Source organism: Leuciscus leuciscus, assembly GCF_965113295.1.
Source record: "Leuciscus leuciscus genome assembly, chromosome: 16".
In the NCBI taxonomy this organism is placed as follows: Eukaryota; Metazoa; Chordata; class Actinopteri; order Cypriniformes; family Leuciscidae; genus Leuciscus; species Leuciscus leuciscus.
In genome coordinates, this window is record NC_138740.1 from 8591811 (window position 1) to 8607114 (window position 15304).

At 37.7% G+C, this 15304-nt stretch overlaps 1 protein-coding gene across 1 annotated transcript in view; it reads left to right on the forward strand.

The window, feature by feature from the left end:
* The window catches only part of lars1b (leucyl-tRNA synthetase 1b), a 39540-nt gene that overhangs the window by 14254 nt on the left and 9982 nt on the right, over nt 1–15304 (forward strand). The window contains exons 16-26 of the mRNA XM_082141216.1: nt 1594–1679; nt 1915–1980; nt 2107–2189; nt 3335–3473; nt 5751–5963; nt 6301–6358; nt 6788–6851; nt 7081–7264; nt 8043–8133; nt 8547–8687; nt 9845–9985. Of these exons, the coding sequence (XP_081997342.1) occupies nt 1594–1679; nt 1915–1980; nt 2107–2189; nt 3335–3473; nt 5751–5963; nt 6301–6358; nt 6788–6851; nt 7081–7264; nt 8043–8133; nt 8547–8687; nt 9845–9985 (1266 nt within the window). The remainder of the gene's footprint in view (nt 1–1593; nt 1680–1914; nt 1981–2106; nt 2190–3334; nt 3474–5750; nt 5964–6300; nt 6359–6787; nt 6852–7080; nt 7265–8042; nt 8134–8546; nt 8688–9844; nt 9986–15304) is intronic.

The window sequence follows — 15304 nt, forward strand, 5'->3', positions numbered from 1 at the left end:
GTATAGTGTGTTTTAACAAGAACTTCAGTAGGCTTCAAGAAAATGAAGACTCAAAAATATTTATAGAAATTTACCCATTTAAACTTGTTTTTATTAATCAGTTTGGATAAAAGTGGTGTTTTATAAAATATATATAGAAAATAAATATTTGTGTGTGCTGTAAAGTGGTTAAAAAAAATTAAATCAGAATCGGCTAAAATCTGTATTGGCAGGTCAAACTCAATGACAAATCGGAATTGGCCTTGAAAATTGTAATAGGTTCATCTCTATAATCTTTCTGATTGGCTGGTATCAAACACCATCACATAATCTGATGTTCACCTAGATGTTTTATTTATTTATTTATTTCTACATTTGCCATAGTATTGTCGATGGGTTCAATAACACATCCTGCAAAAGGGGGGCCTTGGCCAGAACCTAGTGGTATTTGGGGGGCCTTGTCATGGAAAAGTTTGGGAACCCCTGCTTTAGACAATATCTAAAAAGGCTGGACAATAGGGACTGCCAGGGGCCAGTGTAAACGCCAGTGCTGCATGTCACAAAATACGTTTTATCATTTGCACGTGTTTTTAAGCCTTGCTAATTAAAATGTGCAAGCGCAAGAAGGCAAGAAAGAGAACTCAATTCAATATTTGCGCGCTGTGTGAGAAGTTTTGTTTGCGCAACACACATCCGTAGCGTGCTCCCAGAAAGCCGCCTCTCAGACAAGAGCGCAAATGCTGAATTGATTTCTCTTTCACGTTTGTGCTTCAATTGACATATTCACAGAAAATGATGTCAAAATGCCAGTATTGGTGAGTATCCTTGTAAACATATTCAGTTATGTCTTAAGTGAACGTAAACAGTTATAAATCGTGTAACTGTGTATTGGATCCATGCATTAGTTCTTAATGCGTGGATTAGGTCCTAATATTTCTGCTGCTGTCTTTGTTTTTAATGTTAATCAAACAACAGAAAAAAATCTCTCACTACTCTTGATTCTCTTTATTCACTTGTATGTTTGTTCTATTGTATATATTTGTGGTATTGCTCATAATTTGGTTATTTGTTCTTATTTTATTACTGACAATTTACTTATCTGTAGATGTAGATACAAATAAACCTTCATCAAAAGCCTGATGGATCATATTTGATACTCATACTTTTTAAAAAGAACAGCAAAGCATATACACACCTTATGAGGTGCAAATTAAAGGGAAAAACTTAATGTAAATAAATTATAAATTGAAATTATACCTTGACAAAGGCCACTTGTTGTCCCGAAACTTTGATAATAAATGTGCTTAAGAGAGTGTGCAGTTATATTATCTTTGCAAAAATGTTTATGGATAATCAAGTAAACCTAAGTTACTGTTTACTAAGTAAGTGTTTATCTCGATATATTTCCTAAATATATAATACCATATTTTATTTTATTTTTTGGTATTTTGGTTATTTATTGTTGATAATTTAGAGAACTTTTGCATATCAAAATGTATGCAGGGGTTAATGATTGAATGGAAAAGGGTTAATGAAATGTTGGTTTGGGAATAAATGTCTTTTAAATAAAATATGGAAATGAACTTGGTCTAACTCAATTTTGTTTATTTCTAGGGTGAGGCACTGATTTACATGGAGCCAGAGAAGCAGGTGTTATCTCGGTCTGCAGACGAGTGTGTTGTGGCGTTGTGCGATCAATGGTTAGTGCAGAAAACACTCATACAGATACTGCATAATGTTGTACACATCTCAGAACCCATGATAACGTCCACTTCTGTCTTGTATTCACTTCCTGTTCAATAAGAAAATGACTTATCCTTGTGATCTTGTGCGATTTAAGTCCTTTTTTTATCGCGTCTTATTGCGGTGCATTGGCATGCGGAGTCCCTGATGGATTTGACTTGTCAGACAGTGACTGGGGTCTTTATCTGGCAGGTATCTGGATTATGGCAATGAGGAATGGAAAAAGCAAGCCATGGGTGTCCTGGAGGCTCTGGAGACGTAAGTCTTGCACTTTGTGTCATTGAGGAGATTGCAGTGGAAAAGTGTCATGTTGCTTTGGGGTGCCATTCTTGCTGGAGAAGCTTCATTAATATGTGAATATTGACGTTATGCTTTTCTCTTCAGGTTCTGTGATGAAACCAGAAAGAACTTTGAAGCAACGTTGGCTTGGCTTCAGGAGCATGCCTGTTCCAGAACGTATGGTTTAGGTAAGACCTGCTTATGTCTGTGCCATTTTAGCTTAGTTGCAAGCTTTTCCGTATCCTGTTCGGTTTTTCTTTTGGAATAAATTGCTTGCAGGGCTTGACATTAACTTTTGCTCACCAGCCACTGTGGCTAGTGGTTTTCCAAAGTTACTAGCCACTCAGCATTTTCACTGGCCACAATTTTGACTTCAATACCATGGGGAAAATCTGCCATATAGATATTTTTTATATTATCTCATAAATTGGTCAAGTCACCTTCATTTATATAGCGCTTTTAGACTGTTTCAAAGACGCTTTAGTAACAGAGATTGTTTTGGCTTTACAGCAGCTCTACAATAAAGTTATTGTCCAGCTAAAGTTAGTTTTGATTGATTCACTTCTGTTGCAAAGATCATTAGTTATTAACTTAGGGTAGCAGGTATATTAGGCTGCTGTCACTTTAAGCCTGAATGCACGGATCCATTATACTGTTACACGTCTTTTCTTTCTCAACTGTTTAAGTTCACTTAAAACATCACTGACTGCGTTTACATGAATACTCACCAAGAGTATTATTTTGTGTGTATTTGACTAAGTGCAATAAGCAGTGAAAAATAACTCTTTTTAGTACTGAAAGGTGGCTTTATGTGCTGCACACTGTCCACAAGATGAGAGAGAGAGAAAGCGTAGCTGGTATCATGGAAAATGAGTATAGCATTTCAGATAATAATCTTTATTTTTAACAACACTATATTGCACTTAGTTTATTATTTCAGATGCCTTTTTAAAAGACTACAATTGAAAAATATATATTTACATTTTTACACGCCAAAGTGGCTAGTAGGAGAGACTGCGTTACATGGCACTGCTGAAATCCATGGCGGGTGTTAATGTCGAGCCCTGATTGCTTGTAATAGTTAGGCAAATTGCACAGTTTTCTTTGCACACATCCTTTTGAAATCACTTCAGATGTCCACCTTTGTGTGAAGCTTATCTTAATCAAAGTCTTTTTGTAAGGACAAGGCCCATCTATATTTCTTTTGTAATACTCTTATTTCTCGCTCCTCCCTTGCCCCCAAACCACTCAGCGATACCATCAGCAATTTTCTTGCTGCTCCTTAGTGAGAACATTTGATTTTGTAGTTCTTTTATGTGTTTGGTTCCCATAGGAACCCGGTTGCCATGGGATGAACAATGGCTCATTGAGTCCCTGTCGGACTCCACCATCTATATGGCCTTCTACACCGTGGCACATCTCCTCCAGGGAGGGGTTCTCAACGGACAAGGACCCTCCCCACTGGGAATCAGGTATTCTTTGCTCTTCCAGAAATGAAATGAAAAATGCAAAAAAGACCATTCCATGCAACAGATTTACATAATACATGTTTTTTTAGGCTGAACATCACTTAAGCAAGGGAGAATGAGGAAAGGTAGTTGATGGGGAAAAAATGAATGAATGAATGAATGAATGAATAAGGCATTTATATAGCGCTTTCATATGTACTACTGTACGCCCAAAGCGCTTTACAATCATATCAGGGAATCTCTCCTCAACCACCACCAGTGTGATGAAAATGGAAAAGATTTTAGACTGATCATTTGAATTTGAGTCTAGTTTTATTTTATATGTAAATCATTCCAATATTCCCATTTATTCAGCTTCCGCCTTGACATTTTCCCACTAGCATGGCTTAGGACCACTTAGTAAAATTAAGATTAAAATAGAGAGCTGCAGGAATGATGTATTTTTCTTGGACAAAACTCTGTTTGCATTTTAGCACTTCTAGTTTGTCCTGAAGTCAATGGATTTTTTGAGTGGGTTTTTGGTTAAATGTCTGGAAGAAGGTCTATGGTAAACACAAAACACAAGATATTTTCACGTTTTATTCTACGGCATAAAGCACACCATTAATACCCCCTTGTTTTTTGTTCGTTTTTTTAATAAAAAAATGTAAATACGATTGCTAATGTTGCTAAATGGGACATTAAACATCGTCACGCTGGACATGTAAACTCATCTACTCACTAGTCCGCTTTCACAGCCTCATTGTGTTTATAGTCGTGCTCTTGGAACCATTCTAACTCAAACCTTCAGGGAAAATGTTTTGTAAATAAAGACTGAAAGAGTTGTCGAAGCTTAATGGTGGTGATGTTGAAGTCATGTGACCGTGGTGCAGTTTGTTTATTGCAGAGCCCAAAGACTAACTTTATTCCACGCCTGCCAATGGCCGGTGACTTAAGAAAATGTACTGGCCATGAAAATTATGACACACATTTTAGATACCAGTGAAAATTCACAATTCTAAAGCTATAACTACTAGCCTAATATAAACTAAATCTAATAATTAAAAACCTTAAATTTAAGCACTGCATATAATCTTCACTGTATAAATTAAACATATTAGTCCTTATTAAAGTTACAAATGTTTTTCAGTCAAGAGCAGTGAGAGACTTTGTCTTTTGTTGTTTGATTAACATTAAAAACACAGACAGCTGGGATATTAGGCTGCTGTCACTAAGGGTGTGTTCACACTTGTAATTCGCTTGGTTCACAAACAAAAAAATGTAGTCCTGGTTTGCTTAGTGTTTATTGGCATTTTAACACCGAACCTAAAGGCTACATTCAAGGAATACTGATGTATATTTCGTGACGGAATTTACCGAACATCCAATACAATACTGTGTGATTTTACAGAGCTTGCGCAGCGCTGAGGTGCAGCTCAAAGGACCAAGCCATGTGACCTACTCAACATCACAAGGAGGATGTGTTTGTTAGTGCCACCGAATGGATGGCGCGGCACGCACTAATCTCCCCGGCGCACCACTGACCAATTAAAACATTGCAGCATGAACCACATGACTTAATTCATCACTGCTCTGCAGAAGTTCTGGGGATTTTCCCTGCACATAAGATAATGCAGATCAGTATGAAGTTATTAGTTATAGTATAGCTAACATGCCCAACTCCTAGTGTTTTTTATTTTTGTACTCCTTGACCTAGTTATTGGATGCAGCACTGGCCTGTCAACTGTCCAGAGCATCGTTCATGTTTGTTCATGTTCTCACAACATTACATTGTTAGAATTCATAAAAATATTACCGGCCAACTGGCAATTGACATCGTTTATTATACTCACCAACAAGATTTTTACTCTCATTTGGCGTGTTAATTTGTGAAGATTGTCAAAATGTTAACAGAGCTTATTTTCTGCAATATTCCAAAAGCCAATGGAAAAATCCTATTGGGTTTTGGTTGAGGGAACCAGGGCGATGCCAACTTTCCTAGGGCTGGACTACAGAAATACACCACCACTGCAGTGCTCTCGATAGTAAAATATGGAATCAAGCAGTAATATAATGTAAAACATGATATTAAATTGAGTACAATTTTAAATTTTACAATTAAAAGGAAAACTTTACTTACATCGTTATTATTTAATTTATTTAGCATAAAACAGGCTCACTGTGAATCAAATTGAGAACAAAAATGACATGGAAAATGTTGTCTGAATGTCCTGCCACACATGTTCATTGTTACTTGAGTAAAAATAGTAATGATACACAAGACCATATTTCTTCCCCCAGACCCGAGCAGATGACGAGAGAGGTGTGGGATTACATCTTCTTCAAAACAACACCTTTCCCAAAGACGGACATCCCGAAGGAGCACCTGCTGAAGCTCAGGAGGGAGTTTGAGTTCTGGTACCCTGTAGACGTGAGAGTATCAGGGAAGGACCTGGTGCCAAACCACCTCTCCTATTACCTCTACAATCATGTAGCCATGTGGCCCAAAGACAGGTACAATGCCGTTTACAGACCCTATAAACAGTATGTAGAGAAAAAGTAATGTGAAGTATATTTTTCTTGTGTATCTCAACTTCCCCTATGTTTTGCAGTGCAAATTGTAAAAAAAATTCACATTAAACAGACATGAGAGAAAGTAATATGTATGTATACTGTACCGTATATACTGGATGGATGGATATCTAGATAGATAGATAGATAGATAGATAGATAGATAGATAGATAGATAGATAGATAGTTCAGCTGCTAAATTTCAGTAGTTTAATTTCACTTTGTCACCCTAATTGAGTTTTGCACTTGCAAATTTGTTATTATTATAATTTTTGAATAGTGCAAAATGGCCACAAGCAGTGCGTGCCAACGGTCATCTTCTGCTAAACTCTGAAAAGGTGAGTTGAATTTTTTTGGTTTCTTGTCAGGAATCATTTGTGGCTTCACGACATGCACTGACTTTGCTCTAACTTTAGCTACCATAGAATGGAATTTGTTTCAGAATTGTGAGGGCCACATATCTGGGAATATCCTTACAAACATAGTCTAATCTCCTTACTAAGTCCATAAATCACCCAGATAATGTCTTAATTTAAATTTAAATTAAAAAGATTATAGAAATATATTCAAAAGCAACATGCCTAAGTTTTTCATCTTATTAATGTTTGTGTTTAACTTTGGTCAGCTTTATTTCAATTAATGAAAGTGATTGGTGAATAGATTTATTGAACAATAACACTGCTTGAGAAGTTCCCCTGTATTTATGAACACACATGTTGTGGTTGCTCATCTTCAGCGATTTAATTAGCTGTGTTTATATCCACCAGATGTCCAAATCCACTGGCAACTTTCTCACTTTGAGTCAAGCCATTGCCAAATTCTCAGCAGATGGTGAGTCTTTCATAAAAACCGGCTCACTAGAAGGCCAAACACTTTACATTCGGATATATAGATTCAATCCTTATGCATGTAAGGGTTTATGTAGGTCTGCATATGTCATTGATAAGTGTAGTTGTCTTCAATGCTCTTTTAAGTGACTTATAATGGAGATATAAGATTGTGAATGCCATATACCTAAATTAAATCCATCCCTCTCTGTCTCTGTCTGTCTGTGTCTTAGGTATGCGTTTGGCTCTGGCTGATGCAGGGGACACGGTGGAGGACGCTAACTTCGTTGAGGCCATGGCCGATGCAGGGATTTTGCGCCTCTTTACGTGGGTGGAATGGGTGAAAGAGATGATCGCCAATCAGAACAACCTGAGGACCGGACCAGCGGACACGTTTAATGACAGAGTGTTTATTAGGTAACACTGGTGTTTAAAAAAATCTATTCACACTAGAACAAAACAAAAAAAGACATTCACTATATTACTACAAGAAGTGAATTTTATGTACCAGAGTATATTGTGGCATAATAATGATAATAATGTACTGTTGAAGTAATTGATAAGTAAAGATAATTAAATGGTGATGGTTACACTATTCTGTTCAAAGGTTTGGGGCCAGTAAGATTTTTTTTTTTTCTGAAAGATATTAATATTTTTATTCAGCAAGGGCACATTAAATTAATCAAAAGTGACGAAGACATCTATAATTTTATAGATTCCTATTTCAAATATATGCTGTTCTTTTGAACTTTTTATTAAGCAAAGAATCCTGAATTTTTTCTATCAGGGTTTCCTCAAAAATATGATCTATTATGTAATATAGTACATGATTATAAAATCAGAAGTGTTTCTTGAGCAGCAAATCAGCATATCAGAATGATTTCTGAAGGATCATGTGACACTGAAGACTGGAGAAATGATGCTGAAAATTCAGTTTGGATCACAGGGAATACATTAGATTTTGAAAGATATTCAGATAGAAAACAGAGGTTTTTACTGTATTATTGTTTAAATTAATGTAGTCACGGTGAGTATAGGAAACTTCTTTCAAAAACATTAAAAAGTTTTGCAGACCCCGAACTTTTGACATTCATTTATTAATTCATTCAGACGTTTTGACAGCCATAGAGGCTCAATTTAAATCTGAAATGTGTTTGTTAAAATTGAATCCTACATGATCTGTGTCTGTCTGCAGTGAAATGAATTCCAGCATCATTAAAACAGATCAGCACTATGAGAGAATGATGTACAAGGAGGCGTTGAAGAGCGGCTTTTTTGAGTTCCAGGTAACGTATACAAAATCACATCAACATCCGTTGGCTAAATACATTTAGCAATTTCATGAGCAGTAGTAATATTAATTAAAAATAACAATAAAACATTACGACATGTAATATTTGATATTTGTCAGGGAACCTTCAGTGCAAACTACATTTACATTTACATTTACATTTATTCATTTAGCTGACGCTTTTATCCAAAGCGACTTACAATTGCTATATATGTCAGAGGTCGCACGCCTCTGGAGCAACTAGGGGTTAAGTGTCTTGCTCAGGGACACATTGGTGTCTCACAGTGGATTCGAACCCGGGTCTCTCACACCAAAGGCATGTGTCTTATCCATTGCACCACCACCACCCCACACCACCAAACTAACAGTGAGACTACATGTAATAAACATGTTCTTGATACTTTGAAGGCTGCCAAGGATAAATACAGGGAGCTGGCCATCGAGGGCATGCACAGGGATCTCGTGTTCCAGTTCATCGAGAACCAAACGCTCCTGCTGACTCCCATCTGCTCCCACCTGTGTGAACACACCTGGTCTCTGCTGGGGAAGGTGAGACCCTCTCTCTGAAGGATTTCTCGCTTACTCTTAAACCATGATCACATCAACAATACAGTCAGAGCAATAATAACGTGAAATAGTTTCTATCCTAATATGTTTATTCATGTGTTGACAAAGCTGAATTTTCAGCATCATTACTCCAGTCTTCAGTGTCACATGATGTTTCAGAAATCATTCTAATATGATGATTCGGTGCTCAAGAAACATTTCTTATTATTATCAATGTTGAAAACAAATCATATGTTTGTAGAAACGGTGATGGATTTTATTATTCAGGATTCTTTGATGAATTATTTTAAATAAGTAATCTTTTGTAACAATACAAATGTATTTACTGTCACTTTTGATCAGGTAAATGCATCCTTGTTGAATAAAAGTGTTTTTTTTTCTATTCTTACTTAACCCAAACTTTTGCATGTAAGTCCACAGTTCCACAAAAATATTAAGTGGCAAAACCTATTTTAAACATTGATAATAATAAGAAATGTTTCTTGAGCACCAAGTAAACACATTCGAATTTCTGAAGGATCATGAAATCCAGTTTTGCCAACACTGGAATAATTTGCATTTAAAATTGTTTTCAAATAGAAAACAGTCCTTTTTTAAATTGCAATAATATTTCACAACCGTAATGTTTTGCTGTATTTTTAATCAAATAGCCTTGGTGAGTCTTCTTTCAAAAACATTTAAAACATCCAGCAATTATAATCAAACAACAATGTCATACTTTTGACATCATTGTGAATTGACATTCATTTAATTTTAGTAAGAAAAATATTCTTTAACTAGTTTTAATTACCATTAATTCAAAGGTACTTTTCCCAAATAAAAAATGCTTTTTAAACTGTTTTATTTTATTTTATTTTTTATTTGGTAAAAGCTTAATTTGGTCTAAAATTGCAGCTTTGGTATATGCATTCTGTCATTTATTATTATTATTATTATTATTATTATTGTTTTTCTTCAATTTGTCTATTTCATTTTGCATTTTAAATTGTTTTTAACAGCTATAGGAGATTGTATCTCTACAAACAACTGATAATAACAGTCTTACTTTACATTTATCTTGTTTAAATTAAAGTTTGTGCAATTCCAGTAGAAACAGGAACAAAATGTTCCTTTAACTCTCCCTTTTTCTCTCCTTATAGAGCAGTTCTGTAATGAAGGCTTGCTGGCCTACAGCCGGTCCAGTGGACGAGATCTTGATTCGATCCTCACAGTATCTGATGGACACTGCTCATGACCTTCGCCTTCGCCTGAAAGCTTACACACAGCCAGCCAAGGGCAAGGTATGGACTTCACCACATCATTGATCACCACAATACATTTATTTTTATTTTTATTTTTTCCACAGTTTTTTTGTCTTATTTTGTCAACAACATTTAACAAGAAGTTAAGTGTCTTGTTATGTTTTATTAAGATCTGGGTCATTCAGAGTGAAATGTTCTTAACAACAGGGTAAAACTTACCCCTACAATGTTCATGCCAAATTGACATGTCACACATCAGCTTGTTGACAATGAGGGAACCAGACTTGAAATTAATCTGTGTTTTGGCAAAGCGTTGCATATTACAGTGAAATTTCGGTTTCCTGAAGGTTGTAACACACCAAGCTAACATCAGAGAACTATCACCAATGAAATCCAACTTTTGGTGCCTCACGGCACTGTCGTTTCTAGGCCAAAAACTTGTTTAAACACCTCGAAGACTACAGCCAACGGCCTTTAACTAGCATGTACGTTCTTGTGAGGAAATAACTCTCCAAACCAGTAGGTGGCAGTAGTCTGTATTTGTCATTCAAAAGGCAAACTAGTACTGTGGATATACAAACTGAAAACAAAGCAGCGTTTTTCTACCATATTGAATATGAATCACACTGTTCAGTTTGTCTTCACTTTCGTCATTCCAGGCGGTCATGTTGTTACTAAAATATTTGAATGCTCAGATATGTAGAATTAGAAGAGCCTGTGTGGCCTCTCTATCTATGTGTGCCATCTTGACTTTTGTCACTTTTATTTTACTTACATTTTCATTTAATCATTTAGCAGATGCTTTTATTCAAAGCGACTTACAAATGAGGAGAACACTGGAAGCAATCAGACCAACATAAGGGCAACAGTATAGTGCTGTAACAAGTCTCAGTTAGTCTAGCACAGTACACATAGCAAGGTTTTTTTCTCAGAAAAACAAATAGAATAGATAAGGTAAGATAAGTGCTATTATTAATTGGTCAGCTGCTTATGAAAAAGATGTGTCTTTAGACATTTTTTAAAAATGTCCGTGAGAGTGATTTTGTGCCTCTTTGGGATGGCACCACGAGGCGTCGTTCACATACAGAACGCAAGCTTCTGGAGGGCGCATAAGTCTAAACTAGCGAATTTAGGTTTATTGGTGCAGAGCCAGTGGTTGTCCTTTAGGCAAATATCAGTGCCTTGAATTTGATGCGAGCGGCTATTGGCAGCCAGTGCAAACTGATGAAGAGAGGTGTGACGTGGGCTTTCTTTGGCTCGTTAAATACCACCCCCGCTGCTGCTTTCTGGATCAGTTGCAAAGGCTTGACATTACATGCCGGAAGGCCAGCTAAGAGAGCATTACAAAAGTCCAGTCTGGAGAGAACAAGAGCCTTGACAAGGAGTTGTGTAGCATGCTCTGATAGGAAGTGTCTAATCTTCCTAATATTGTAGTAGGTGTAGTAATATGGTCTGTGAAGCTTAACTGATCATCAATCACAACACCAAGATTCCTGGCTGTCCTGGAAGGAGTTATGGTTGATGAACCTAGCTGTATAGAGAAGTTGTGATGAAGTGTTGGGTTGGCTGAAACCACAAATAGTTCTGTCTTAACAAGTTTGATTTGAAGGTGATTGTCCTTCATCCAGCTAGAAATTTCTGTCAGACAGGCTGAAATGCCAACTGGTACCGTTGGATCATCTGGTTGGAATGAGAAGGAGAGTTGAGTGTCATCAGCATAGCAGTGATAGGAAAAGCCATGTTTCTGAATGACAGATCCTAGAGTTGACATGTAGATGAAGAAGATAAGTGGTCCAAGCATCGAGCCCTGAGGCACCCCTGTAGCAAGAAGTTGTGACTTAGAGACCTCATCCCTCCAAGACACCCTGAAGGACCCCTACCTGAGAGGTAAGATTTGGACCACTGGAGTGCAGTTCCTGAGGGATCCCATCTTCATGAGTGTTGACAGGAGGATCTGGTAGTTGACTGTGTCATAAGAAGTGGACAGGTCCAGCAGGATGAGTACTGAGGATTTGGAAGCTGCTCTTGCCAGTATCAGAGCTTCAATAACCGAGAGCGGGGCAGTCTCAGTTGAGTGGCCACTTTTGAAACCAAATTGGTTGTTGTCCAGGAGGTTAAAGCACTGTGGTTAAACACAACTTGCTCAAATGTATTTGCAATGAATGAAAGAAGGGATATCGGTCTGTAGTTTTCTAAAAGTGCTGGATTTAGAGGGGGTTTCTTAAGCATTGGGGTTACCCGAGCTTGCTTAAATGCTGTGGGAAAGGTACCATTGTGAAGAGAAGTGTTAATACTGTGAGTAAGTGCAAGTATAACTGAAAAAGAAATGGCCTGAAGGAGGTGAGTGGGGAAAGGATCAAGCGGACAGGTAGTGGGATGATTTGAAAGGATAAGTTTGGAAATGTCTGCCTCCAAGAGTGGAGAGAGGGAGGATCGAGAGTGTGTATTTGTTATGATGTGTTTGTCAGTTTGTGGTGTGGAGAATTGGCCACTGATGGTTGTTTGTTTTGTTTATGAAGATTGTTGCAATGTCGTCATCTGTAAGAGTAGATGAAGGAGGGGGGAAGGAGGACAAAGAAGAGAACGTTTTGAAAAGTGTGCGAGAGTCAGAACAATTGCTAATTTTGTAGTGGTAGAATGTCGTTTTAGCAGTGGAGACATTTGCAGAGAAGGAAGAGAGAACAGACTGATACAAACTAAGGATTTTGTGCCACTTCCTCTCTGAAGCCCTGAGTTTAGAGCGATGTTCACGGAGAACATCAGACAGCCAGGGGGCAGAGGGTGTAGTGTGGGCAGGCCTGGTTGAAAGGGGGCAAAAGTTGTCTAAACAAGATGTTAGAGTGGAGCAAAGAGTGCTGTTAGTGTCCAGTGCTGAAAACTGAACGGGTGGAGGAAGTGAGGATGAAACCATGGAGGATAGGCGAGAGGGAGAGTGTGAGCATAGGTTACGTGGAAAGGTGACCTGCAGAGGAGTGCATGTTGTGACAGGAGTCAGTTTGAGGTTAAAAGTGACGAGGAAATGGTCTGTGGTGTGCAATGGAGTAAGTAAAGTGTTGTCCGTGCAGCAGTAGCGTGTGTAGACGAGGTCCAGTTGGTTACCTGATTTGTGAGTAGCCGTAGTAGACACTCGCTTGAGGTCAAATGAGGCCAGTAGAGTGTTGAAGTCAGCAGTCTGGGGTTTTTCAAGGTGGATGTTGAAGTCACCGAGTAGTACCAGAGGAGAACCGTCCTCAGGGAAGTTTGAGAGTAACACATCCAACTCCTCCAAGAAGTTACCCAGTTGATCTGGGGGACGTTAAACAACTACAAAATGGATTTTAATTGGGTGAGTAAACGTAATTGCGTGCGATTTAACTGTTTCCAGTTAGAGATGGTAAAGGATCAAATTTCCATTTATTTGAGATAAGCAGACCAGTACCTCCACCCCTCCCAGTTGGGTGTGGGAAAAAGTGAAATTAGTGGAGAGGGCTGCAGGAGTGGCAGTGTCCTCAGGTTTGATCCAGGTCTTAGTTAGGGCCATGAGGTTGAAACCTGAATGAGTAGCAATAGATTAAATAAAGTCTGCTTTGTTTACAGCAGACTGGCAGTTCCAGAGACCAATTGGAATAGAGAGTAAGTACTAGAGAACTTGGGGATAGTACGCAGATTGTTAGGATTGCACTGCCTCCAATGTACAGAGCGCGATTTACGAGTGTTAGTAGTAATAGTAAAGATTTTAAAGCACAAAGTGAATACAGTTCACTGAAACAGATGAGAACAAGCTGTACAAAAAGGAAAGACAGGGGGGGAAAGCAATTCTCAAGTGCCTTGTTGGTGTCTTTGCTCGGTGGAGTTGCACAGGTTGAGTCACTTGTCTTTACACTCTTCGGTTTTCCCACGATTAGGGGTTCACACGAGGGCTGCTGCGGTGCATTAACCAATTAACTTCTCACTAATTGGTTCGCTAAGCCCAACAGCCAATCAGTGATCTCTAACCAACAGCTCTGACCCCAAATCAACATGATAAGGGGAACCGAAAAAAGCCGTCGACTGTGTCCAATTAGTGGCAACGGTCTTGGCAGACAGTCACTCAACAACAACTCAACATTAACTGACTGTCGGCTTTGTTACAGGGTTTAGGGTCCTTCTGAACTTTAGGAATTGCACCCCTAGTGGATAAAATGGACTAAATTTGCCTATTTTCATTGATCTGTTTATTTTAAAATCATATTTCTGCTGTTAGGACTCTTTTAACCCTCTGAGGTCTGAGCTGTTTTCTGGGCGCTGGAGGTGTTCTGACATGCTCTGACATTTGTGTTTTTTTCTGTTACTAGTGATATTTTCATGGCTAAAGTCTAATTACACTGTATTCAGCACAAACTCTGCTACAATAATATATCAGCAGCATGTATGTAAAAGTTTGTAGTTTTGAGATAATGACATTTATGCGTGGTTTGTGAAAATACAAAAAAAAATTCTCACTGAAATAAGGCCATGAAACCCATACTGATTATTTCTTCACAAGACTTTTGAAAATTGTATGACATAGCCTAGAATATTTGCTCCAAAACTATGTGAAAATCACCCTGACTGCTCATTCAGATAAGACAATATATTGATTTAAAATTTCTAAGACGTGTTTTGTGTGACAAAGCCATATTCGAAGAGGCGTGATCATCTCATGAATATGTAAGCTTTTTACACCTGAGAAAGACAAAGACACTCCCCTAACTGCCCTATTAGGAGCGATCAGGCCCTGTCATTCAGAGCAACCTTGCACAAAGAATGAGGAGATTTAAAAAAATAATGGCTTTTAGATTGTTTGGATTTATTTACAACACAACATAATCCAAAAATACACAACAAATGACAAAAGAGCACATTGAAAACAATGATCCAACGACAGAGACCTTTGTGCCATTCCTAAAAACATTGTACATACCTTTAATTTCCAAGGTGTTTGATTTTCACTTTACCATGTTCATATACAGAGACTCATGTGAATGTTGAAGTCAGCAGGACTCAGTTGCATCTGGTCCCTGAAAGAAAAAAAAAAAGAAAAAAATGTGAACATACTGATATCAAGAGAAACTATAGGGCTGCACGATTTTGGGAATAGATTTTAGATTTTTCTGGTTAAAATTTCTTTTTAAAATTCACAGAATACACACACACACACACGTTTCCAACAATATATAATGAACACCAGGTTTGTTGTGCCTTGTAGGCATAGGCTATGCAGTGCTGCATAAAATAATAATAACAATAAATTAAATCTTCCAAAAGATTTCAAGAACAACTACGCTAGATAAAAATATATTGATTATCATATGTTACTTCAAATATTTCCATTCGTTATGATGATATGAAATGAGATAA